The sequence below is a fragment of the Salmo trutta genome, chromosome 13, assembly GCF_901001165.1.
Source record: "Salmo trutta chromosome 13, fSalTru1.1, whole genome shotgun sequence".
Lineage (NCBI taxonomy): Eukaryota > Metazoa > Chordata > Actinopteri > Salmoniformes > Salmonidae > Salmo > Salmo trutta.
The window spans coordinates 32,569,833-32,596,248 of record NC_042969.1 but is presented as its reverse complement, the minus strand read 5'-3'; the positions used below and the strand labels follow the sequence as shown (position 1 = coordinate 32,596,248).

Here is a 26,416-nt window from a genome sequence, read left to right as displayed (position 1 = left end):
CGTTTTGGAATAGACATTTATTGACTGGTTCAATAAGACATAACAGTAGGATTATTCTTAGATTGAGTTTCAAAAACAGAACAGATTATTTTTATTCACCAGAATTTGTTCCAGCCTAGAGCACATCAATATCTGGTGCATGCAGAGGTAGAGCATCTACATGAGCAGCAAAGTAAATATTCAAGTTCTGGGTAGGTTTTATTCTTAATTTTCATTACAGTTCCTGATTTTCAGAGGCACTCCACATGAGGGTGTATAGCTGGTTGTCTCTTAGAGCATAAGGCCTTTACTTCGTGCGTCAACAGTTTGTTTTATTAGTACAGTGGTATTAAAAAACCAACACTCAGATTCACCAACCGATATGCAGTAAAAACAACTGTGGTAAATCAATGTATACATACAAGTAGTAGTTCATTGGATTTTTAGAAACAATGCTGCAGCAACATATGCACCTTGGCACAAAGAATTTATCCCAACAATAAATGTTTTTTTTTAAATAATAATAAAAAAATTATGTTCTTAAGGGGGGTGTTGATGGAAGGGCAGTGTGGTCTAGAGCTCTTGCATTAGTCAGCAAAACACAATTATACAGGAATCACAACTAATCCCTCACAAACATTCAAAAAAACCTTCCCACACACATCAAGATGAGGGTTGTTCCTTGGAAGAACAAACTTATTATTTCTAAGGCTATATAACAAACAAATTTCTTTGTCCTCCGAGAAAAGAAAACTAAACAAAAACATCATGCAACACCCAAGTAACAGATGTGATCACCTTCAAATCAGAGTTCAATTTCACACATTAGAACAAACAGCCCATCCAAAGTCTTCAATAATTTGTAAATCTACAGAACGTAAACAAATAACAACCCTTTGTCTTCTCTCAACTATCATAAAATATAGACTGGAATTTGAATCGACATGTTATAAACAACATCTTCTGTACTCTGGAAGCTCTGTCTAGGTCCTGTGTCTCCAGTGTATCCGTGGGGTGAGAGGGTTCTCCATGCCAGGGAAGCTCTGTCTAGGTCCTGTGTCTCCAGTGTATCCGTGGGGTGAGAGGGTTCTCCATGCCAGGGAAGCTCTGTCTAGGTCCTGTGTCTCCAGTGTATCCGTGGGGTGAGAGGGTTCTCCATGCCAGGGAAGCTCTGTCTAGGTCCTGTGTCTCCAGTGTATCCGTGGGGTGAGAGGGTTCTCCATGCCAGGGAAGCTCTGTCTAGGTCCTGTGTCTCCAGTGTATCCGTGGGGTGAGAGGGTTCTCCATGCCAGGGAAGCTCTGTCTAGGTCCTGTGTCTCCGTGGGGTGAGAGGGTTCTCCATGCCAGGGAAGCTCTGTTCATCTACAGTGGTCCAGCCTACAGAGGTATGTTCATAGGCCAGCGGTATGGTCAGAGACAAGTTGGTGTTGCCTACAGGGGTACGTTCAGAGGCAATTAAGTTGGTGTTTATACATAAACGTGAGGTATAGGAGAGAGGTGGAGGAAGTTTCCTTGTTGCCTCAGTAGCAGCCGTCTCGCCACGACTCATTTGAGATTGGGCCATTCGTTCTAGTCATCCCCATAGACCTAACAAACAAAGACAACAATGACATACGTTTTGATACTTGTAAGAATGCCATTCAAACGGTTTGTGCCCTCCACTGATAAGGAGTAATCACCTTTAACCAACGGAATGACTATTGAAAGTCACATGTATCAACTCACTGAGTAATCATCCCAAGTCATAATGCTAAATGTGTATTTGTAAATGATTAATCAAGCAAATAATCACCTTCTATGTGGATGGGCCAGTCTACTCCTTGAGGATGGGGCTGCTGCTTGCCTCCCACCCCCAGTAGAGGCTCTCCCGGCTGTGTAGGCTCCCCCATTGGCAGGCCCTGGGGACTGGACCCTCCGTACCCCTCCATTGGGTCCACTCTGGACTACAGGCAGGCCCCTGGAGGGCTGGCGGGCCCCTGGCATGGAGCCCATGGCTTTGACAGGGACCCGCATGGACAGATGGGACTGACCACTGCCTCGCATCCGACTGGATGACATACCTGGGGGTGATGGGCATGATGAGATGGGTTTAGGAGAGCACTATCCACACTCACACACTGCAAAGTAGTACACAAAAAGTTTACATGCAGTCTTTCACTTATTTCATGTTCATATGCCAATGCTCTGATGACAGTACAATACAGGACATGAGAGAAGAGCACATTCTCTGTATACTTGACATCAGCAATTGTGGCAGCAAAAAGTTGTAGACTAGAGGCATGTACCTACAGGAATATTGGGACATGCTTAACACCCCGGCCACCCTACAATCGAAGCTTGATGCCCTCAACCTCACACAACTTATCAATGAACCTACCAGATATAACCCCAAAACCGTAAACACGGGCACCCTCATAGATATCATCCTAACTCGCCCTCCAAATACACCTCTGCTGTTTTCAACCAAGATCTCAGCGATCACTGCCTCATTGCCTGCGTCCGTAATGGGTCTGCAGTCAAACAACCACCCCTCATCACTGTCAAACGCTCCCTAACACACTTCTGCGAGCAGGCCTTTCTAATCGACCTGGCCGGGGTATCCTGGAATGACATTGACCTCATCCCGACAGTAGAGGATGCCTGGTTGTTCTTTAAAAGTGCCTTCCTCACCATCTTAAATAAGTATGCCCCATTCAAAAAAAAATGTAGAACCAGGAATAGATATAGCCCTTGGTTCACTCCAGACCTGTCTGCCCTTGACCAGCACAAAAACATCCTGTGGCGTTCTGCATTAGCATCGAATAGCCCCCGTGATATGCAACTTTTCAGGGAAGTTAGGAACCAATATACACAGGCAGTCAGGAAAGCTAAGGCTAGCTTTTTTAAACAGAAATTTGCATCCTGCAGTACAAACTCAAAAAGTTCTGGGACACTAAAGTCCATGGAGAATAAGAGCACCTCCTCCCAGCTACCCACTGCTCTGAGGCTGGGAAACACTGTTACAACCGATAAATCCACTATAATTGAGAATTTCAATGAGCATTTCTCTACGGCTGGCCAAGCTTTCCACCTGGCTACCCCTACCCCAGTCAACTGCCCGGCACCCTCCACAGCAACACGCCCAAGCCCCCACCATTTCTCCTTCACCCATATCCAGTTAGCTGATGTTCTGAAAGAGCTGCAAAATCTGGACCCCTACAAATCAGCCGGGCTAGACAATCTGGACCCTCTCTAAAATTATCTGCCGAAATTGTTGCAACCCCTATTACTAGCCTGTTCAACCTCTTTCGTATCGTCTGAGATTCCCAAAGATTGGAAAGCTGCTGCGGTCATCCCCCTCTTCAAAAGGGGGAGACACTCTAGACCCAAACTGCTACAGACCTATGTCTATCCTACCCTGCATCTCTAAGGTCTTCGAAAGCCAAGTTAACAAACAGATTACCGACCATTTTGAATCACACGGTACCTTCTCCGCTATGCAATCTGGTTTCAGAGCCGGTCATGGGTGCACCTCATCCACGCTCAAGGTCCTTAACGATATCATAACCGCTATCGATAAGAGACATTACTGTGCAGCTGTATTCATCGACCTGGCCAAGGCTTTCGACTCTGTCAATCACCACATTCTTATCGACAGACTCAACAGCCTTGGTTTCTCAAATGATTGTCTCGCCTGGTTCACCAACTACTTCTCTGAAAGAGTTCAGTGTGTCAAATCAGAGGGCCTGTTGTCCAGACCTCTGGCAGTCTATGGGGGTGCCACAGGGTTCAATTCTCGGGCCGACTCTCTTCTCTGTATACATCAATGATGTCGCTCTTGCTGCTGGTGATTCTCTGATCCACCTCTACGCAGACGACACCATTCTGTATACTTCTGGCCCTTCTTTGGACACTGTGTTAACTAACCTTCAGACGAGCTTCAATGCCATACAACTCTCCTTCCGTGGCCTCCAACTGCTCTTAAACGCAAATAAAACTAAATGCATGCTATTCAACCGATCATTGCCCGCACCTGCCCGACCATCCAGCATCACTACTCTGGACGGCTCTGACTTAGAATACGTGGATAACTACAAATACCTGGGTGTCTGGCTAGACTGTAAACTCTCCTTCCAGACTCATATTAAGAATCTCCAATCCAAACCCACTGGCTCCAGGTCATCTACAATTCTCTGCTAGGTAAAGCCCCACCTTATCTCAGCTCGCTGGTCACCATAGCAGCACCCACTCGTAGCACGCGCTCCAGCAGGTATATCTCACTGGTCACCCCCAAAGCCAATTCCTCCTTTGGTCGCCTTTCCTTCCAGTTCTCTGCTGCCAATGACTGGAATGAACTGCAAAAATCTCTGAAGCTGGAGACTCATATCTCCCTCACTAGCTTTAAGCACCAGCTGTCAGAGCAGCTCACAGATCACCACCTGTACATAGCCCATCTATCTACCTCATCCCCATACTGTATTTATTTATTCATTCCGCTCCATTTGCACCCCAGTATCTCTACTTGCACATTCCATCTTCTGCACATCTACCATTCCAGTGTTTAATTGCCATACTGTAATTACTTTGCCACCATGGCCTATTTATTGCCTTAATTCCCTTATTTTACCTAATTTGCACTCACTGTATATAGACTTTGTTTTCTTTTTTCTTCTGTATTATTGACTGTTTGTTTTGTTCATTCCATGTGTAACTCTGTGTTGTATGCGTCTAACTGCTATGCTTTATCCTGGCCAGGTCGCAGTTGTAAATGAGAACTTGCTCTCAACTAGCCTACCTGGTTAAATAAAGGTGAAATAAAAATAATAAAATAAATGTGTGGAACTAACGTGAATAACCAGGGAGGGAGGGACAGTACTGAGGGAGGAGTTGTAGGCCAGATGCCTGTAACCAGAATAATATTAGTGGAACTGAGGTGTAGGTAAGGGTTACCTGAGGAGGGGGGCAGTTGTAGGTAAGGGTTACCTGAGGAGGGGGGCAGGTGTAGGTAAGGGTTACCTGAGGAGGGGGGCAGGTGTAGGTAAGGGTTACCTGAGGAGGGGGGCAGGTGTAGGTAAGGGTTACCTGAGGAGGGGGGCAGGTGTAGGTAAGGGTTACCTGAGGGGGAGTAGGGTAGGTGGGCTATGCAGTTACCAGAGCTCTGGAGGTTAGCCTCCATGCTGCGGCTATTCCTGACCGCCTCCAGGGAACGCAGGCTGGTGCGGGGGGCCAGGTTAGGCATGCTGTGCCTCACCTCTTCTGGAACCACACACAAAAGGCTAAAGTTGGAGAAAGACCAAACTGAAACTGCATTCTATAGCAGGATCTCCCAAAGTTGGTCCTGAGGCCCTCCCTGGGTGCGTATTTTGGGTTTTGCCCTAGCACTACACAGCTAATTCAAATAATCAAACCTTAGTGATGAGTTGGTTACTTGAAATAGCTGTGTAGGTCTAGGACAAAAACCTGGGGGGGGGGGGGGGGGGGGGGGGGCCCAAGGACTGAGTTTGGGAAGCACTGTTCTATAGCAGTAATCCATTTATAAGTCATGTCTTCAAACAATAGAGTACATCTAACTGAATTCCCTGTAGTTCTGACTGTGTACAGACACTGCTGTGTGTGATACAGGAACACTCCTCTCCAGTCTCCTACCCTCGGTCTTGGCGAACTTTAGCAGCTCGGGCCCGGGCCCCTGTAGCGATCGCCGTGGAACACGTTGTCGGGGGGGCCCCAGCCTGCTGTACTCTGCTTGGCCCTGGGAACCAGTGGAGGGGGAGAGGCAGCGGGGCGAGCTCAGGGGAGAAGGGGAGTAGCGGAGGCGTCGCTGGGGCAGAGAGCAACACTCATCCTCCTCATCCTCCAGGCTGTAGGTATCAAACTCCTGGTCGCTGTAGGTCCCACCCCGACGTAGAGACTGGAGGGAGGCAGAGGAACTACGACGAGACACTGAGGCAGAGCTGGAGGCATAGTCCTGTCTCAGACCTGAGAGAGAGAGAGAGAGAGAGTTACAGGCCCTGGACACTCCCTCAGGTGAGGACATACACATGAAAGAACAAGGCTCTACTGTATTTTATCACCTCCTTGACCAAGGCCCTTCTCCCCCTATTGCTCAGTTTGGCTGGGTGGCCTGCTCTAGGAAGAGTCTTGGTGGTTCCAAACTTCTTCCATTTAATAATTTTATTTCACCTTTATTTAACCAGGCAGGCCAGTTGAGAACAAGTTCTCATTTACAACTGCAACCTGGCCAAGATAAAGCATAGCAGTGCGACAAAAACAACAGAGTTACACATGGGATAAACAAAAGTACAGTCAATAACGCAATAGAAAAATCTGTATATAGTGTGTGCAAATGTAGGAGAGTAGGGAGGTAGGCAATAAATAGGCCCTAGAGGCGAAAATAATTACAATTTAACATTAATACTGGAGTAATAGATGTGCAGATGATGATGTGCAAGTAGAGATACTGGGGTGCAAAAGAGCAAGAGGGTAAGTAATAATATGGGGATGAGGTAGTCAGGTGTGCTATTTACAGATTGGCTGTGTACAGGTACAGTGATCAGTAAGCTGCTCTGACAGCTGATGCTTGACGTTAGAGGGAGATATGAGTCTCCAGCTTCAGTGATTTGTGCAATTCGTTCCAGTCATTGGCAGCAGAGAACTGGAAGGCGGCCAAAGGAAGTGTTGGCTTTGGGGATGACCAGTGAAATATACCTGCTGGAGCCGTGCTACGGGTGGGTGTTGCTATGGTGACCAGTGAGCGGAGATAAGGCGGGGCTTTACCTAGCAGAGACTTAGATGAACTGGAGCCAGTGGGTTTGGCGATGGATATGTAGTGAGGGCCAGCCAACGAGAGCGTACAGGTCACAGTGGTGGGTAGTATATGGGGCTTTCGTGATAAAACGGATGGCACTATGATAGACTACATCCAGTTTGCTGAGTAGAGTGTTGGGGGCTATTTTGTAAATGACATCGCCAAAGTCAAGGATCGGTAGGATAGTCAGTTTTACGAGGGTATGTTTGGCGGCATGCGTGAAGGAGGCTTTGTTGTGAAATAGGAAGCCGATTCTAGATTTAATTTTGGATTGGAGATGCTTAATGTGAGTCTGGAAGGAGAGTTTACAGTCTAGCCAGACACCTAGGTATTTGTAGTTGTCCACATATTCTAGGTCAGAACCGTCCAGAGTAGTGATGCTAGTCGGGTAGGAGGATGCGGGCAGCAATCGGTTGAAGAGCATGCACTTAGTTTTACTAGCATTTAAAAGCAGTTGGAGGCCACGGAAGGAGTGTTGTATGGCGTTTGAGCTCGTTTTGAGGTTTGCTAACAGTGTCCAAAGAAGGCCCAGATGTATACAGAATGGTGTCGTCTGCATTGCGGTGGATCAAAGAATCACCCGCAGCAAGAGCGACATCATTGATATATACAGAGAAGAGAGTCGGCCCGAGAATTGAACCCTGTGGCACTCCCATAGAGACTGCCAGAGGTCCAGAAACAGGCCCTCCGATTTGACACACTGAACTCTATCTGAGAAGTAGTTGGTGAACCAGGCGAGGCAGTCATTAGAGAAACCAAGTCTGTTGAGTCTGTCGATAAGAATACGGTGACTGACAGAGTCGAAAGCCTTGGCCAGGTCGATGAAGACGGCTGCACAGTACTGTCTTTTATCGATGGCGGTTATGATATCGTTTAGGACCTTGAGCGTGGCTGAAGTGCACCCATGACCAGCTCGGAAACCAGATTGCATAGTGGAGAAGGTACGGTGGGATTCGAAATGGTCGGTGACCTGTTTGTTAACTTGGCTTTCGAAGATTTTAGAAAGGCAGGACATGATGGATATAGATCTAAAACAGTTTGGGTCTAAGGTGTCTCCCCCTTTGAAGAGGGGGATGATTGCGGCTGATTTCCAATCTTTGGGGATCTCAGACAATAAGAAAGAGGTTGATTAGGCTAGTAATAGGGGTTGCAACAATTTCGGCGGATCATTTTAGAACGAGAGGGTCCAGATTGTCTAGTCCAGCTGATTTGTAGGGATCCAGATTTTGTAGCTCTTTCAGAACATCAGCTGTTTGGATTTGGGTGAAGGAGAGGGGGGGGGGGGGGGGGTTGGCAAGTTGCTGCAGGGGGTGCTGGCTGGGGTAGGGGTAGCCAGGAGGAAAGCATGGCCAAACCGATTATGGTAGATTATCGGTGGTGACAGTGTTTCCTATCCTCAGTGCAGTGAGCAGCTGGGAGGAGGTGCTCTTATTGATGCAGACCAGTGTTCTTGGGGACCTTCAATGCTGCAGACATTTTTCGGTATCCTTCCCCAGATCTGTGTTTCAACAAAATTCTGTGTCGGAGCTCTACGGGCAATTCATTCAACCTCATGGCTTGGCTTTTGCTCTGACATGCACTGTCAACTGTGGGACCTTATAGAGACAGCCTTTCCAAATCATGTCCAAGTAATTTAATTTACCACAGGTGGACTCCAATCAAGTTGTAGAAACTTGAAGGATGATCACTGGAAACAGGATGCACCGGAGCTCACTTTCGATTCTCATAGCAAAGGGTCTGAATATTTATGTAAATAAGGTATTTCTAAAAACCCGTTTTTGCTTTGTCATTATGGGGTATTGTGTGTAGATTGTTTAGGATTTTTTTTCTTTAATCCATTTTAGAATAAGGCTGTAACATAACAAAATGTGGAAAAAGTCAGTGGGTCTGAATACTTTCCGAAGGCACCGTATACAAAGAACTATTAATAGAAAACGGGTCAAACGAAACAAAGTGCAGCTAGTTTGCAGTCTTTCCAGCTTCAGTTTGAAGTTATTGTGTTAGCTGTGTTGTTGGCTAGCTCTCGTACAACAGTGTCCTGACGAGAGAGCACATTTTTCTATACCAAGTGAATTTGCGCATCATTAGCTAACATCATTAGCTAACATCATTAGCTAAATGCAGCTACTTTGTTGTTATTCTGGCTGCACTGTTTGATATGACTGTAAATTAGCTGTAGATGGCTAGCTAGCAACCCTAGATTTGTGTCAGGACTATATCTTGTGGAAGGATGAAATTGTATGAATAAATTCATCACTTTTAAAGTTCAACAAAAATATGTCAATCATTATTTGAATGTGTTGGTAACTTGTTGTATAAAAAGCGATAATGCTCTCGAAGCCAGTGTTTGGAGGATATATTGGCACGGGTAACACTGGCTTCTCAGGCATTATCACTTAAGTGTATATCTAGTATCTACATGGACAATAATCCTGAAAGACATGGACACACCCACCCACACATTACAAACACAGTCCTGCCCTAAGCACGCACTACCAAAGAGTCAGCATATGCTCAGTCTTCCATATTTTCAGCATATTGACAATAACAATGGTGTAACCCTTTAGACTTTGGTAACACAGTATTCTAGACAACGCCACTCCCTCTTCCTGAAACGCATGATCACAGTAGTCATTATTCTAGGTAACACCACTCACTCTCTTCCTGTAGGCGGGCCATGATCTGGACGTCAGTGAGGTCCTGTAGCTTGTAACCCATGGTGATGGAGTCGTCTGAGGTACTCAGCTCACTGTCTACAGAAGACTGGGAACTCAGAGCAGAGTGCACACTCACGTAGCCTGAAATTACAATAACACAACCGTGATTTAGATCACACACACACTCACGTAGCCTGAAATTACAATAACACAACCGTGATTTAGATCACATACACACTACTTCAGAATCCACCACAGTTAACACACACACACACACACACACACACACACACACACACGCCCCTTGAGAGATAAAAATAAGGACTATAATGCATGTCCTTGGTTTTTAAGGTTGTAACTATACATTATCCATACACAGCTATACAGTAGTCCATCTGTATTAGTCTCCAATCATAGACTGAGGGCTGGTCCAGTAACAATGTTTCTGGATCAGGCCTGCATTATGAGAGGAGATATTTAGAAGTCCTGACTTCCCCGTCTGTCCTACTGGATTAGTCTAGACACAGTGCTGAGGATAGCTGGAAGCATGAGGTGTCTACTAGGCATCAGCAGGGCCATCATCTGACACACACCCCCCCAAACTGGAACACACACATCCTTCATTCAAACTGACACACAGAGGCAACAGCAGCATCCAGGGCGTTTGGTTATATAACAGATGTGGGATTAGGAGGGGTCACCAGCAAGCAAACCATTCACATACTTCATGCAAAGGACTGTTATTTACAGTCTGTGTTCATAATAACAACATAAGCATTGTGTTGGTTTATATAGCGCCACCCCTCACATTGAGAAGTTAAAATGTTTGTTTTCCCAGTATCGCTAAGGGTCAAAGTATTTGATATCCACACCACTCTGCAAAGCAAGCCTGTAAATTCCATTTGTTCTGGTAAAATAATGATCAATGCATAATACAAGATACCATTCAGCATCTTGGCTGTAGTAGGCCAATATACACAATAGATCCAACCTTTGACCCTTTACGTCGTTGAGTTGAGAACCCTTTGAAGAAATGTTGCAGATAACAGAAAACATTTCAAATATTAAAAACTCCTTACAAACTTCTTACTTTCAAAGTCCTACTCCAGTCTCCCTTTCAGCTCATTCATCACCTGTTGTATTTAAAACCCCCATCCCATTAGGTGGGCCAGGTGTCCAGATTACTGTATTTATACATGGGGTATTGTTTTTCCAACAGGAAAAGTTTGAAAATAGATGGAGCGCATCTTTAAGAATTCAAGTTTTATTTTAATCTGATACTACTTTATCTTGAGTTCCACCAACACAAAAAACACAGAGAGGGGATGAATATAAAGCATGTGGTGTATTAATACCATGCATACCTGAGCCACCACTGGCTAGTAGGGTTTTGTTAGTGGATTTGTTGTGGTACCCAGGAGAGAGGAGGCCAGAGGAGCCAGCCTCCCCCGTCTGACCAGAGCTGCTGTAGATGTTCCTCCAGCGAGATGCTAAAAAGGCACACAGGAGAACAGACAGGAGAGGACTCATACAGTTACATAAAACAGAGTCAAGGCACAGTTTAAGGCAGCCTGTATCGTGCCAAGAGTGTCTACTTCACTAGAGCGTGTTAGGACTTTTTTGGCCAACATCCGTGCCTTGTAGGCAAAAAAAAAAAAAACCTTGGGGTGGGAGTGAGTATGTGTTCAGGATTCCTTTAGATACCGAGTCTAAAGTGAACAAGAACTTTAAAAAGTCATTCCTGATCAGAGAGAAAGTACAACTTTCTGAGTTTCTAAATGGCCGTGGCTGGTTCATTTTGAGCTGTGAGACAAGAGTCATTGGTTTTCTAACAGCTTTTAGAACTTACTGTCCTATATCACTACTTACATAAGAGCTAACAATGGAGGCTATGACAGGGCATTCATTCCTAGGGCAATGGGTTCTATATAAATGTTCTTACTTCATCAAGTGTCATTGTTTGCTGATATACACTGTTTGACACTACCTTCATTCTATTCAGCTCTATTGGTGTCTATATTTTTACTGACTTCACACAGCATCATTGTCAGCTACTACCTCCATTCAGACTCATTGCAGGTGCCAAATGGGCCACAACACAAGTTTAGCAGGGTGAAACTGTCCAATATCATACTGCTATAACATGACTCATAACTATGGGGTAGGTTATAGCCTAGTGAATGACTTTCTATATTTTCCTGCTGCCAGTGGGTAGGTGATGTAATACAGTGAATGTAGGAGTAAACTCTGGCGCTGTAGTCTCCTGTACCACACATGAAAGTAGCACGGTGGTGTGCATGTCAACGTTTCCCTTCTAAAGTGGGTAGTTTCATGCCCTAACAGACAGTCTTATAGCACCAGAACACAGCTATCTGACCCAGGGCAAGGTAATCCATCATAAAATTGTTTTGTCAAGATTACGAGATAAACTGTCTACATTAGGGGTGGATGTATTTGAGGACACTGTCTACATTAGGGGTGGATGTATTTGAGGACAAGTTGACAGCAGTGTCATAGTGCACCAGAAGCAGTCAGATACCTTTGATTAGACCACATATGCCATAAGTAGCCATGTGCTGCTGCGTAGACCTGGGTCTTCTTATCAAAGCTCCAGCTGCTGTCAATCTATCCTCAATACACCCACTCTTTTTTTATAGAATTTCTCGTGATCGCCAAAACAACTTTTGTTATGTCTTGATCACCAGAAAATTATCTTTTGATCGCTATTTAAAAAAAAAAAAGTATTATAAATGTCCTCTCTAGACTTCCTTCCGTACAAAATAAAACTCCTGGTCGAGTAGCAAAATACTTTGCCGCATTTTAGAGCCCTACACACAAAACGAGCAGTAAACAAGACTACAGAGGGTTGGGGAAGATAGATAAACCGTAGGAAAGTTCCACTGAAATTGACCATGGCAAAGGTGTTGACTTAGCAATTGTCATTGTCTGTGTCCCAAATAGCACCCTATTCCTTCCTCCACATTCCGACAAGGTTGTCAAGAGTGGTGGAGATAAAATAAACTATTTCTCCCACTCAACGAGGTGGCGTCATGCCCCCTTAATGGGAGACAGTGTCGCTCTGGGTAATGCAAACAGTGACGTCGGGTACAGGCTACAATTTGTTGTAGGCCCCCCCACCTTTTCGCAATGCCATCACGTCGACTGGTCCCCTGGCCTCAGCACCAGTATTAAAGAGAGGAATTATCCTCCATGCTCCAGAAACAGGCAACATGAGTGGTTCCTCTGTCGGAAGCCAGGACGGCTGGTATTTCCTGGTTCCGAAAAGGGACGCCCCATTCTAGACATGCGTGACCTGAGCAAACATCTCAGAGTTTGCAAATTCAATATGCTGACAAAGCAACGGCTGTTACGATCCGTGCGTCTCGGCAACTGGTTCGCCACCATCATCCTAAAGGATGCATACTTTCATGTGCCCATGTACGCTAGTCACAGAAAGTTCCTGAGAATCCATTACGAGGCAATAGCCTATGAGTTGCTTGTCCCTCTCACCTCGTCTTTTCAAAAGGTGGTGGAGGCAGCTCTGGCAACCATAAGGGGCCAGGGGCTGAGGGTATTGGCCTATCTGGACGATTGGCTGATAGCAGAGGAGTCAAGGTAACAAGCGGTTACATACATCCATCCAGGCCGGTGTCCCATGTTCAGGTCTACGTTTTATTGTAAATCAGAAAAAGAGTTGTCTAACCCCATAGCAGCACATTCCACTTCTGGGGCTCGAGTTACAGGCAGGCTTATCTATCCCTGGAAATGGGGTCCAGCTCTGCTTGGCCAAATTTTGATTGGGACGCACAGTATGGGGATAATGTCTTCTATGATAGTGGTCATTCTCCTGTCACTATTATTGATGCGGCCGTTCCACTGCTGGGTGATAGCCACACGCTTGGCTGCATCTGGCCACCTAAACCGGTCAAGTGTCCCCTACATGCCTTTGGGCACTAGCCCGTGGAGGGACCCTGGCAGCTGTCGCAAGGGGTTCTCATGGGCCGGGTGTTCTCATGTTGTGTTGTCACAACAGACGTGTCCCCCTGTGTGAGGATTACTAAATTCGGGGACTATGGGCGGTGTCACAGTAAACCCAGCATATCAATTACCTGGAAATTCTAACTGTACTTAGCGCTCAGGCTCCTCTTCCCACGTTTGTTGGGCCGGCATGTGCTGACATGATGGTGGAATACATCAGACTGTGGGGGTACCCCTCCTCACCTTGCTCCCTGTTACTGTGGAGCAGTGCATATTTGCTCGCACGTCAGGCGGTGCATGTTCCCGGTTGCCTCAATTCGGTTGAGGATCTACTATCCAGGGAGAACCTCTTCCCCAGGGACGCTCTGGCACACCAGTGGCCTTGGAACCTCCTTTACGCGTTGCCGCCAGTGGTTCTGATTCCACCCACGTTAGAGAGGATGCGCTGGGAGGGCTAATCATACATTTGTGTGTATCCCAGTTGTCCCAGGCAGCTTTGGTTCGCAGAGATCATTCACCTTTTAGGCGGGGACCCGTGGCAACTCCAGTTGCGCAGGGACCGATCGTCCCAAGCGCAAGGACAGGTTTGGTACAAGAGGCCAGAGATTTGGTTCCTATGGCCTGAGAGGACCAATCTGATGGCTAGGGGTTTACCTCCGAATGTCATTGCTACCATTCAGTCCATGCGTGTAAGTGGCAAGCGTTTCAGCACTGGTGCCAAGATAAAGGACTTTGAGCCATTTCCCTTTTCACCTCCTCCTTTTGCTTCTGAAGAGCAACAGAGGTTGCATGCCCTGTATAAGCTTTATGCACATACATAGAATGGACCCAGGATATCCGGTTATGTGCCCAGCTTTTTGTCTGTGTCGGCTAATCCAGATCGCGGCAGTGTCTCTCCCACTGGATTACATCTCCCTGGCATACAGCAGCAAGGGTTACCTAGTGCCCACTCCACCAGGGGTTTGGTAGCGTCTTTTCACGGGTTGACAACGCAGGGCTTCCAGCGAGGCGCAGACTTCATTGACCATGTCAGGTGTGATTGTAAATCCTTCGACTGAAGTCGAAGGATTTGGATTTGTTTGTTTTTTTGAAGTCGAAGTTTTTCGTTTTTTTTGCCTACAATGTTGGCCAAAAAAGTCCTACCACGCTCTAGTGAAGTAGAGAGTGCGACTCCCCATAGTATGGTGTACTTAGTTTCCCTCCTTCAGGGAACAATAGTTCTAGTCATAACAGTTATTGGATAGGAGGCCATACTGGCTATTTCCAGATACTGCGTTGACTGCATTCACTGGTAGTCAGTGACAAACTAAATTTGTTGTATTAGTTTATTGCTTGTTATGCGGTTATTGGGTGTAGGACAGGTTGGTGGTTATTATAAGGTTACTGTATGGAAGGATTCCTAAACAGTTATGTTATTGTAAGGTTATGTTTATGGCTATCAAAATGTTGTATGATTATTATTAAGTTATTATAGGATTACTATAAGGTTATTGTATATGGTTAGTGTAAGGTTACTATAGTATAGTTACTTTAGGGTTGTTAGTAAGGTCATCGTAAGGTAATTAATAAAGGTTACGAGGTCGGTGCGTACTCTGGTCGAGACGGTTGATTAGGGTGCGACAGGCCACCTCCGTCTCTGGGCTGGGGTGGTCCAGAACCTTCCGACACCACTTCAGAGGAGACTCAGGTCTGGGCTCAGCAACTACCTGCTTCATAGGGGAGACATACAACCTGCAGAGACACAGAGAGAGAAGAGATGAGGCAGGCAGATGGGGATGGAAAACATAGAGGAGAGCGATGTGGTAGATAAAGAGGCAGGGAGTGATGAAAGGAAGAGGATGAGAAAGTGAGGTGGATGGAGAGAGGGAGAGGCAATTTACATTTTGCAAAGCCTCAAAGCCTGTTTATCCAGCCTGCCTGCAGCCAAGCAAACAGCAGAACAGTGGGATAAGAACACAGTATTAAATGGTTCGCTGGCCTGTGAGGTATGCATTTAATAACCTTAAGTATGTGGGAATGTCTGCAAGAGGCATGCCTTCGTCTTTTACGCATGGTGGAACACAACCACACACAGAGGCACAAACTCAGTATCCTTCATAACACTAATCATCTACTAATAGAAATAGGCTAGCTGTTACATACACCTCTTGGAGGAGGGAACAACACCGTGCTAAACTCAACTCCCCGTGGAGGTAAAGAGGCATGTGGCTGTAGGTGGAGGCATGTGGCTGTAGGTAAAGAGGCATGTGGGTGGAGGTAAAGAGGCATGTGGCTGTAGGTGGAGGTAAAGAGGCATGTGGCTGTAGGTGGAGGTAAAGAGGCATGTGGCTGAGAGAGGACAGTACAGTAGAAGGTAATGCATAGTAATGTACTGTGGCTGAACATTATCGTTTACAGGGAGTTTATTCTTAAAAAAATACAGCAGCATGTCTTGGTTGTAAACATAAGCCACAGCGCAGCAGGAGGACAAGGCTACAGTATACTTGAAGTACAGTCAGGCCAGTATTTTGACCAAAACCCATCCAATTATTCAAACCTAGACAGTAACCACACACACAGCCCATCCCGACCCATTTAGTTCTGCCCATTCTAGCCTATCCTATTTTCCCAGGCAATATCCACATCCACAGTAGTTGTAGTGCTGTGTGTTCTCAGACCATCCCTGACCTCTTCCCTCCACAGTAGCCTGTGCATGGCCCCATCTCCCAATGAGGGCTCTACTGTACTGTCCTCTCCCAGCCACCGCTATGCATTACCTTCTACTGTACTGTCCTCTCCCAGCCATCACTATGCATTACCTTCTACTGTACTGTCCTCTCTCAGCCATCACTATGCATTACCTTCTACTATACTGTCCTCTCCCAGCCACCGCTATGCATTACCTTCTACTGTACTGTCCTCTCCCAGCCATCACTATGCATTACCTTCTACTGTACTGTCCTCTCTCAGCCATCACTATGCATTACCTTCTACTGTACTGTCCTCTCCCAGCCACCACTATGCATTACCTTCTACTGTACTGTCCTCTCTCAGCCACCACTATGCATTACCTTCTACTGTACTGTCCTCTCTCAGCCATCACTATGCATTACCTTCTACTGTACTGTCCTCTCTCAGCCATCACTATGCATTACCTTCTACTGTACTGTCCTCTCTCAGCCATCACTATGCATTACCTTCTACTGTACCGTCCTCTCCCAGCCACCACTATGCATTACCTTCTACTGTACCGTCCTCTCCCAGCCACCACTATGCATTACCTTCTACTGTACCGTCCTCTCCCAGCCACCACTATGCATTACCTTCTACTGTACTGTCCTCTCCCAGCCACCACTATGCATTACCTTCTACTGTACTGTCCTCTCCCAGCCATCACTATGCATTACCTTCTACTGTACTGTCCTCTCCCAGCCACCACTATGCATTACCTTCTACTGTACTGTCCTCTCTCAGCCACCACTATGCATTACCTTCTACTGTACTGTCCTCTCCCAGCCATCACTATGCATTACCTTCTACTGTACTGTCCTCTCCCAGCCATCACTATGCATTACCTTCTACTGTACTGTCCTCTCCCAGCCACCACTATGCATTACCTTCTACTGTACTGTCCTCTCCCAGCCATCACTATGCATTACCTTCTACTGCCTGAGTTGTCTGCTGACACCACGTCTTGCCTACTGTAGACAATATGCCTAGTCTACTACACAACCACCTCACATCTATATTTAACATCAGTGATTGGCCTGATAGTCTTGCATTGCTTTGACCGTTTCTAGAGTACATGTGAAGTCTAGCTAAGTGGCGGTGAGTGTTTGAGTTGAGGGACTGCCAAGTCCATTAGGACGTTTGATCCGGGTCACATGGGGAATGCGTTGAGCCACGACACACACACACACACACACACACACACGGCTGTACTAACTGGTTTTTGAGTAATCAACTTGGGCTCATCTTCCCATTGGACAAACACAACCCCTCTATTCCACTGGGACCAGCAACAACACAGAAAGAAATCCATGTCACTCTCACATACAGGACAGCTGTTAGAGTAGTCAGTCAGGGCTCTAAAGTCAGACAACTTGATCCTGGAACCATTTACCAGCTATTGGAGAGCTGACCAGCAGTGGCTGATGCTAACGAGTAGGCCTAGTTAGCTAGGCCAGTTGTTTAACAGTCAGATCATTTGATACTCAGAGCTACAGTTGAAGTGTAGAGGCACTAAGGGCAGATCATTTGGTAAATGGACCATTTGGGATTTTACATAGAGATAGAAATACCGGTAGGCACACCATCACCTGCACACAAAATAAAGCTCTTGCGCCATCACCCGCACACAAAACAAAGCTCTCGCGCCATCCCCCGCACACAAAACAAAGCTCTCGCGCCATCCCCCGCACACAAAACAAAGCTCTCGCGCCATCCCCTGCACACAAAACAAAGCTCTCGCGCCATCCCCTGCACACAAAACAAAGCTCTCGCGCCATCCCCTGCACACAAAACAAAGCTCTCGCGCCATCCCCTGCACACAAAACAAAGCTCTCGCGCCATCACCTGCACACAAAACAAAGCTCTCGCGCCATCCCCTGCACACAAAACAAAGCTCTCGCGCCATCCCCTGCACACAAAACAAAGCTCTCGCGCCATCCCCCGCACACAAAACAAAGCTCTCGCGCCATCCCCCGCACACAAAACAAAGCTCTCGCGCCATCCCCCGCACACAAAACAAAGCTCTCGCGCCATCCCCCGCACACAAAACAGAGCTCTCGCGCCATCACCTGCACACTTTTTTGCTCCTTAGCTGGTGTGCCATTTCTTGGCAGGTTCCTTGCACAGCGGGGTTACTTCAAGCCTCAGATTACTAGGATTTCTCCAAACTTCCCAGTAAATGTTTTAAGTAGCAGAAGGTCTATGATGGATCACATGCTGCCTAAGTCCCCCAAAGCAGTTTAGCCCCCAGCAGCATCCACCCGGCCCCCAGCAGCATCCACCCGGCCCCCAGCCCAAATGGTACCCTATATAGTACATTTGGGATGTAACCCTGAGCCCTAGCCTCCAGCCCAAAGCAGCTTGGGGGTCCATGCCTGGGCAGATTATTTATTGAATGTTGTGGTAGTGAGAACCTCCTGGGACTCATACAGACTGGTTAATGATGTGGTAGAGAGAACAAGGCCTCATACAGACTGGTTAACCTCTCTAGGGTAGGGGGCAGTATTTGCACGGCCGGATAAAAAACGTACCCGATTTAAATCTGGTTATTACTACTTCCCAGAAACTAGAATATGCATATAATTGTTTGATTTGGATAGAAAACACCCTAAAGTTTCTAAAACTGTTTGAATGGTTTTGAATGGTGTCTGTGAGTATAACAGAACTCATATGGCAGGCAAAAACCTGAGCAGATTCCTTACAGGAAGTGCCCTCTCTGACCATTTCTTGGCCTTCTACACTCTATTGAAAACTGAGGATCTCTGCTGTAACGTGACACTTCCTACGGCTCCCATAAGGCGGCAGAACGGTGAATGATGACTTTGCAGGCCATGGCTGAAAAACAGTAGCGCATTTGGATAGTGGTCGATCAGAGAACAATGAGACTGGGGGCGCGTGCACGAGCCGACACCATGTTTTTATTTTTTCGTCTTTGAACGAAAACAGGGTTTCCCAGTTGGAATATTATCGCTTTTTTTACAAGAAAAATCGCATAAAAATTGATTTTAAACAGCGGTTGACACGCTTCGAAGTACGGTAATGGAATATTTAGATTTCTTTTGTCACGAAACGCGTCGGGCGCGTCATCCTTCGGATAGTGTCTTGAACGCACGAACAAAACAGAGGATATTTGAATATAACTATGGATTATTTTGAACCAAACCAACATTTGTTATTGAAGTAGAAGTCCTGGGAGTGCATTCTGACGAAGAACAGCAAAGGTAATCCAATTTTTCATACAGTAAATCTGAATTTGGTGAGGGCCAAACTTGGTGGGTGTCAAAATAGCTAGCCCGTGATGGCGAGCTATCTACTCAGAAAATTGCAAAATGTGCTTTTGCCGAAAAGCTATTTTAAAATCGGACATAGCGATTGCAAAGGAGTTCTGTATCTATAATTCTTAAGTTTTTTTGTGAACGTTTATCGTGAGTAATTTAGTAAATTCACCGGAAGTTTGCGGTGGGTATGCTAGTTCTGAACGTCACATGCTAATGTAAAAAGCAGTTTTTTTATATAAATATGAACTTGATTGAACAAAACATGCATGTATTGTATAACATGTCCTAGGAGTGTCATCTGATGAAGATCAAAGGTTAGTGCTGCATTTAGCTGTGGTTTGGGTTTATGTGACATTATATGCTAGCTTGAAAAATGGGTGTCTGATTATTTCTGGCTGGTTACTCTGCTGACATAATCTAATGTTTTGCTTTCGTTGTAAAGCCTTTTTGAAATCGGACAGTGTGGTTAGATTAACGAGAGTCTTGTCTTTAAAATGGTGTAAAATAGTCATATGTTTGAGAAATTGAAGTAATAGCATTTCTAAGGTATTTGAATATCGCGCCACGGGATTACACTGGCTGTTGAGTAGGTGGGACGATTTCGTCCCACATATCCTAGAGAGGTTAATGATGTGGTAGAGAGAACAAGGCCTCACACAGACTGGTTAATGATGTGGTAGAGAGAACAAGGCCTCACACAGACTGGTTAATGATGTGGTAGAGAGAACAAGGCCTCACACAGACTGGTTAATGATGTGGTAGAGAGAACAAGGCCTCACACAGACTGGTTAATGATGTGGTAGAGAGAACAAGGCCTCACACAGACTGGTTAATGATGTGGTAGAGAGAACAAGGCCTCACACAGACTGGTTAATGATGTGGTAGAGAGAACAAGGCCTCACACAGACTGGTTAATGATGTGGTAGAGAGAACAAGGCCTCACACAGACTGGTTAATGATGTGGTAGAGAGAACAAGGCCTCACTCAGACTGGTTAATGATGTGGTAGAGAGAACAAGGCTTTGCTGCTTTGGATTGTTAATCCCCAGATCAGCTGCTAAAGTAGCTACCCGTTTGTTTGCGTCGTACCATACTGTACAAAATGGGACAGATAAACAAACACAATGGGTTTTAAAAAAACACCTTGGACTTGGCAAACACACACAACCCACAGGCCTAGATTAACCTTGTGGTGTACAGAGGGAAAATTAAATTAAAATGGATTATTTGGGAATTAGCAGTCTGCCATTACAAACATTGAGTTAATCCAATCGTGTTAATTAAATTCTGATAAACAAGCCAAGCTTCTCCACAACAGAAGAACCCAGACTAGACACAGACACACAGTAACAACAGTACAGGGCTGACATTCATTTGAATGATGCAAAATATGGTACTGACTTCCAGGACTTTGCCAGCAGTAGAAGCCCGGAGTAGTGACTGAACTAGGAGCTCTGCATGTGGGATAAACAGAGGACAACTAACGCCTTGTTTCCACTAGTGATGCACCAATATGACATTTTTGGCCAATACCAATATCCGATATTTACAATTTTAGTGGCTTTTTAAGCAATCCAGTACAGTTCAATAGTTTACACACACACACACACACACACACACACACACACAGGTCTTAGGCACTGCATCTCAGTGCAAAAGGCGTCACTACAGTCTCTGGTTTGAATCCAGGCTGTATCACATCCGGTTGTGATTGGGAGTCCTATAGTACGGCGCACAATTGGCCCAGTGTCGTCAGGGCCGTCATTGTAAATAAGAATTTGTTCTTAACTGACTTGCCTAGTTAAATAAAGGTTACACACACACAAAAGTTATTTTGTTGGCATTTACGCATGTCCCCATTACCAGCAAAACATAATCAAAACCTATTTCTTTCACTTACTTGCTGTTCAGTCGTTTCATTCTCAACCAGGATTGCTATGGAACCCCGTTTGGGTCTTTGTGTGTCAAAAAATGATGCGTCAAATAACACAACATCTGTTTCATATATAGCGAGGTGTTATCTAAAAATAACCGTAATTTATAACATTTTACATTTACATTTTAGTCATTTAGCAGACGCTCTTATCCAGAGCAACTTACAGTAGTGAATGCATTTACATTTTACATTTTAGTCATTTAGCAGACGCTCTTATCCAGAGCGACTTACAGTAGTGAATGCATACATTTCATACAATTTTTTTCTGTGCTGGCCCCCCGAGGGAATTGAACCCACAACCCTGGCGTTGCAAACACCATGCTCTACCAATTGAGCCACACGGGCTCTTATTTGGTTAATTGTGGTCAGACCGATCAATGTGAAGCTAGCCACAATAAGGATTAGCCACAAGTGGCCTTTGCTGTTAGCCTTCAAAATAAAAGAATGGCATAATACTACTATTTGTATTCATTTGCATTACTGTCAATGACATATTTTTATTTTGAAGGCAAACCGCAAATTCCACTATTGTGCCTAATCCTTAGTGTGGCTAGCATCACAACGCAACCTGGTGCAGTCGAGCCTCACTAGCCAGATGAAGCTAGCTGGCTGCTTATAACGTTAGCTTTGGGCAACATGGTTAAGTAGCTGGCTAGCTATTTATTTTCATGAACTGAAATTCAATTTCAATAGGCGAACAACAACAAGTGGCAACCTAGCTAACACTTACCCACAAGGATTCCTAAATCATTGAAAGAATAATGAAAATGACTGCAGGTTCTACTGGTCATTGTTTTCAGGCTGGTTGTTTTGGTGCCAACTAGGTACGAAGCTAAAGCCATCTACCCCAGAAGTTGCAGTCAAACAAATGATGCTTTATTATCATCAACGCGGTATTGTAAACAGACAGTTCGTGGCCGGTGTTTGCAGACTTTTTTGTACAGCTTTGACAGAGCTACTGTATCTTTTTCGACAGGCAAAGACCCAAACGGCATTCCATAGTATGTATGTCGTGACGCTAATAGCAGTGATGCTGTTACTGTGTAAGGTAACATCTGAAAAATAGCACACCGGGTAGTTTGTACCGGAGCTTGACCAGTCGGCGAAAGCCAACATCACCCACGACAGAGAACGGTTGAATGTCAAGGGCAATGAATTCCATTATCTTGGCTTTAATGGATTTCACTTTTGAGTTGTCTCGCTGAAATTTTGTTACTCTTTCAAATGACTGCTCGATCCACACACGCAGACATTGTGGGCTAGTTTAGGAATGCTGTGTTGCACATATAGAGCAACATTTTACGTGGAGTCATTACGTCATGTACCTACGTTATATAGCTATGCATGTCAGCTTTGACATCGGTTTTGCACATTGGGGCGTTAAACTAGACATCGGCCGATTCCAATATGTTCACCGATATATCGCGCATCCCTAGTTTCCACTTTTCTGGCTGTGGAAAATGCTGTATTGACTGCAGCCTTGGATCATCACAGTTTAACAGGGGCACATAAGTAACTGCGTGTGTCCTTTTAACTTATTGCTTCTTGGCAAAGTTCAAGTCATACCATTGGATTATCTATGGCTGTATGTATTAGGGCCTATGGCTGTATGTATTAGGGCCTATGGCTGCATGTATTAGGGCCTATGGCTGCATGTATTAGAGCCTATGGCTGCATGTATTAGGGCCTATGGCTGCATGTATTAGGGCCTATGGCTGCATGTATTAGGGCCTATGGCTGCATGTATTAGGGCCTATGGCTGCATGTACTAGGGCCCACAGTAGCAAAATGCTTTAAAAAACAGAAAACTAACACAAGCCTTTCTTATTGGACAAGTTCTGGTAGTCCCTCCCTGTTTGTCCATTTTATTTGGTTTGGTGCCTCTTGAATAGGACCCATGTGTCCTTGACCATTGAGAGGCCAAGCTGTGCTAGTTCTGGCTCTGAGCTCAAGCCTCCAGCTTCCTTCCCTCTCTGGGTATTCACATCAGAGAAGGACAACACTACTGCTGCTGAGCTCACACACACACTGCACTGAGTAAATCACGTTGGCTGGCTGCCCCTAACCCAGCAGCAACAGTGGCCTCTCTCCCTCTGTGCCCCTCTCCCTCTAGAGCACGGTGCTCCCTCTCTCTTTCCATTTCAGTCTCCCTCTCAGTCACTATCCATCCTCTCTCTCCAGACTACCCCCTCTTTTCTCGCTCTCCAAATCACATAGATTCAGTGATCAGAGGTACTGCCTGTCACAGCCCATTTTATACAGCCCACAAAGCCGAGCATTTCCAAGGCAGAAGCAGCACTTCGATATTTCCATCTAAAGGCTGCTGTAGCCTACTAGCTCTGCTGCATAAAATCTGCCTATTTTCTGCACGGTTTCCTCTGGTTGTTACGTATCACTGAAACCAGGCCAACTGCCACTGCAGAGACCCACCTCCAACCTAGGTCTACGTCCCAAACAGTATCTTATTCCCTACCTAGTGCACTAGGGCCCATAGGGCTCTGGTCAAAAGTAGTGCACTACAGGGAATAGGATGACATTTGGGACGTCGTAAGCCAGGTCAAATGTACATTTTTGTATGACTAAAAGGTTGCGGTCATAGTCTCTCTACTTCTAGGAGTGAAAGGTTCAACAGAACCATAATGAGTCATCTGGCTATAGGGCCTTCCATCATCCTGAGTGTGAACACAGTATGACATCACGCTGACCTCTGGAGACAGTGGTAAACAGATGTCGCCACTCCAACATGTGGGGTACAGACTAGTGAATGTTAGTCTACACGAGTTCCTCTGTCATCTGCAGTGATCAGAATGTCTGTTGTCTACTAGGAATACGTTTCATCTGAACAGTTGTTTCACGACAGAGCAGAGTGCAGTATCTGCAGGTATAGCAGCAGAAAGGAAGGGACAGGAGACTAAAACACTGACATGCACACATGGGGCACGCCTAAGGCGGACTAAGAACCTTTATGATCCAAGCATAGCGAATAAAAAGATACGGGACCTTCCAGACAGTGTGCGGAGGACCCAGGCTGCATCTGAAATGGCACTCTATTCGCTACACAGTGCACTACTGGATGAGAGACCCATGAAGGCCCCGGTCAAAAGTACAGCATTAGCTATACAGGAAATGGGGTGCAATTTCACAGGCAGCCGTTCTCTCTCTCCTTCTCACTCCCTCTCACTCCGTCTCTCTCACCATGGTACCTACCATCTGTCCTCATCATCCACCTCTGCAAGGTCCTCCCATAGGTCCAGAACATCCACCTCATCCAGGGCCAACTGGTCCAATCCAGAGTCGCTCTCCGCCAGGGTCTCAGACTCATAGCTGTCCAGAGAGGGACTCTCTGGGGTTGTGCTTAGCCCCTGGGTCTGCGCCGGTCCTGGTTCGTTCCAGCATGGCAGGGTCAGAAAGCATGCAGACAGTCCACCATCCTCCTCTTCCTGGTTAAGTACAGGGAGCTGGGACATATCCTCACTGCTACTACTGTTCTGAGGAGGGGACAGCTCCAAGTCACTACTGCTGCCACCTAGTTCCGTTCTACAACTTCCACTGCTCCCCAACCTGAGAAGGGAGTTGGTGTTGATCACTCCTTCACAGGAGGAGATTATCTCATTGATGTTGGTACTGGTTGTGAGGTTACTGTTGTTTGTGGTGGTCGCTCCTCTGAGATGTAGATTCTTACTGCCTCCCCTGTTGCGGTGTGTTTGATTCTGGACCTCAAGTCTTCGAATGAGTTCCTGGAGCTTACGTACCTCCTCCAACTCCACCCCTGCTAGCTCCTGCTCCTCCTCGTAGCTCGGCTGGGAGGGCTTCACAAGACCCTCGGCACAGTCATTGTCTGCTGGTTGCACGGCACTGGCGCCGTCCGGAACTACCATGTTGCTCCCGGTCTGCTAGGGGAAGAAAATGTGGGGGGGTTGTCACAGCGTTGCGTAAAATGGCTCATTATCTGGACTACCGCTGTAAGATTAGCAGTCGATGAGCTTGTAATCAAATCATCCGAACAACCAAACTACGAGCTAATCGTGGGGGGATAGCTAATCAATTTAATCATAGCAACGTTTGCTTGCCAATAAAGCCAAGGCCATATAGACGGGGGTTAAATATATTTTCTGCCTAGGTCAATTAACTAGCAAGTTCCTATGATTAGCACCAATAATACCGCCATGATGAATAAAGAAATGTCCTAAAATAACGGCCGAAACCTCAAAGGCTGACAAATGACAGGCTAGCAACAGCGGCACAACAGCCCCACACTCGGTCAGTTTCATTGAATGCCGCCAACATTTACAGTTAAATATAAGTCCAGCTTGCCATTTGTTATTAGATAATTATCAAAGTATAACTTTAACACACATGCATTTATATAATATATGACTCTAAAAGACACACATGCATTTATATAATTTTTAATGCAAGCCAATAGATACTTTTTGTTATATCGATGCATTTTCAAAAGAGCCGTTGGGTTAGCTAGCTAAACATAACAAACCTACTGTACCTGCACCGGTTGAGCTGAGCCGTGTTGATATCAAAAGATGGTCGAATGAGCCTGCTAAATCCAACGAACGAGAGTTAGCATGGATCAAGTATGTTTACAAGTAATACTAAAAACGTAAATCATATGTATCAACATCAAAAAATACAGCTATATGATTGTCGATGTAATGTGGGGGGACGACGCTAAGCCATTTTTCCCGTTAGCCGCTAGTTAGCCAATTACAGGCTATGTTTTGCCAGCTTTTGAGGGACTCGAGTTGACCCAATCAGGGCATTGCTCCCGCCCCGTACTTGACATTACCGCGATATTTGGTGCCACCTGCAGGATACTTCAGGTGTTGCATGCCGTTCTCTTCTCATGCGCTAGAGGTCGCCGAATACAAGGAGAAAGCAAAAAGACACATGCAACGCAATGGCACACTTAGGGTGCATTCAGTTCGCTTCAACGTTTGCTACGTTGCGTAACTATTTGTACTTAACGACACATTTCCCCAAAACGCTGAGCACCGTTCTTCAACAGCATTTGAGGCACAGCCACAAACATTTCAGTCGACATGAGAGTAAATTAGATGTATTGGAATGTTTGGTGTTGTACT

At 45.7% G+C, this 26,416-nt stretch overlaps 1 protein-coding gene across 4 annotated transcripts; it reads right to left on the bottom strand.

The window, feature by feature from the left end:
• Positions 1 to 2: 2 nt before the first annotated feature.
• LOC115205663 (SLAIN motif-containing protein-like) lies at positions 3 to 26,021 on the bottom strand. Of its 4 annotated transcripts, none has more exons than XM_029771861.1 (9): positions 25,822 to 26,021; positions 24,528 to 25,213; positions 14,990 to 15,129; positions 10,785 to 10,910; positions 9,421 to 9,561; positions 5,605 to 5,934; positions 5,074 to 5,214; positions 1,772 to 2,039; positions 3 to 1,566 (listed from the first exon to the last, which is right to left on the bottom strand). In XM_029771861.1, exons 2-9 carry the CDS (start codon positions 25,196 to 25,198, stop codon positions 1,500 to 1,502), a joined length of 1,884 nt encoding a protein of 627 aa, XP_029627721.1. In that variant the 5' UTR covers positions 25,199 to 25,213; positions 25,822 to 26,021; the 3' UTR covers positions 3 to 1,499. The 4 variants fall into 4 exon arrangements, with proteins under 4 accessions (XP_029627721.1, XP_029627724.1, XP_029627723.1 ...); XM_029771864.1 differs by having other exon boundaries at positions 5,110 to 5,214; XM_029771863.1 differs by having other exon boundaries at positions 5,074 to 5,211.
• Between the last annotated feature and the right edge of the window lie 395 nt (positions 26,022 to 26,416).

What these genes read in the sequence shown, in the direction of transcription:
- LOC115205663 (XM_029771861.1), bottom strand. Translation starts at nt 25,198, where the DNA reads ATGGTAGTTCCGGACGGCGCCAGTGCCGTGCAACCAGCAGACAATGAC. An exon ending in AATCAACCGTCTCGACCAGA is followed by an intron (nt 10,911 to 14,989) that starts GTACGCACCGAC and finishes GTGCCTTTTTAG; the next exon opens with CATCTCGCTGGAGGAACATC. An exon ending in ACTAGCCAGTGGTGGCTCAG is followed by an intron (nt 9,562 to 10,784) that starts GTATGCATGGTA and finishes TTGTAATTTCAG; the next exon opens with GCTACGTGAGTGTGCACTCT.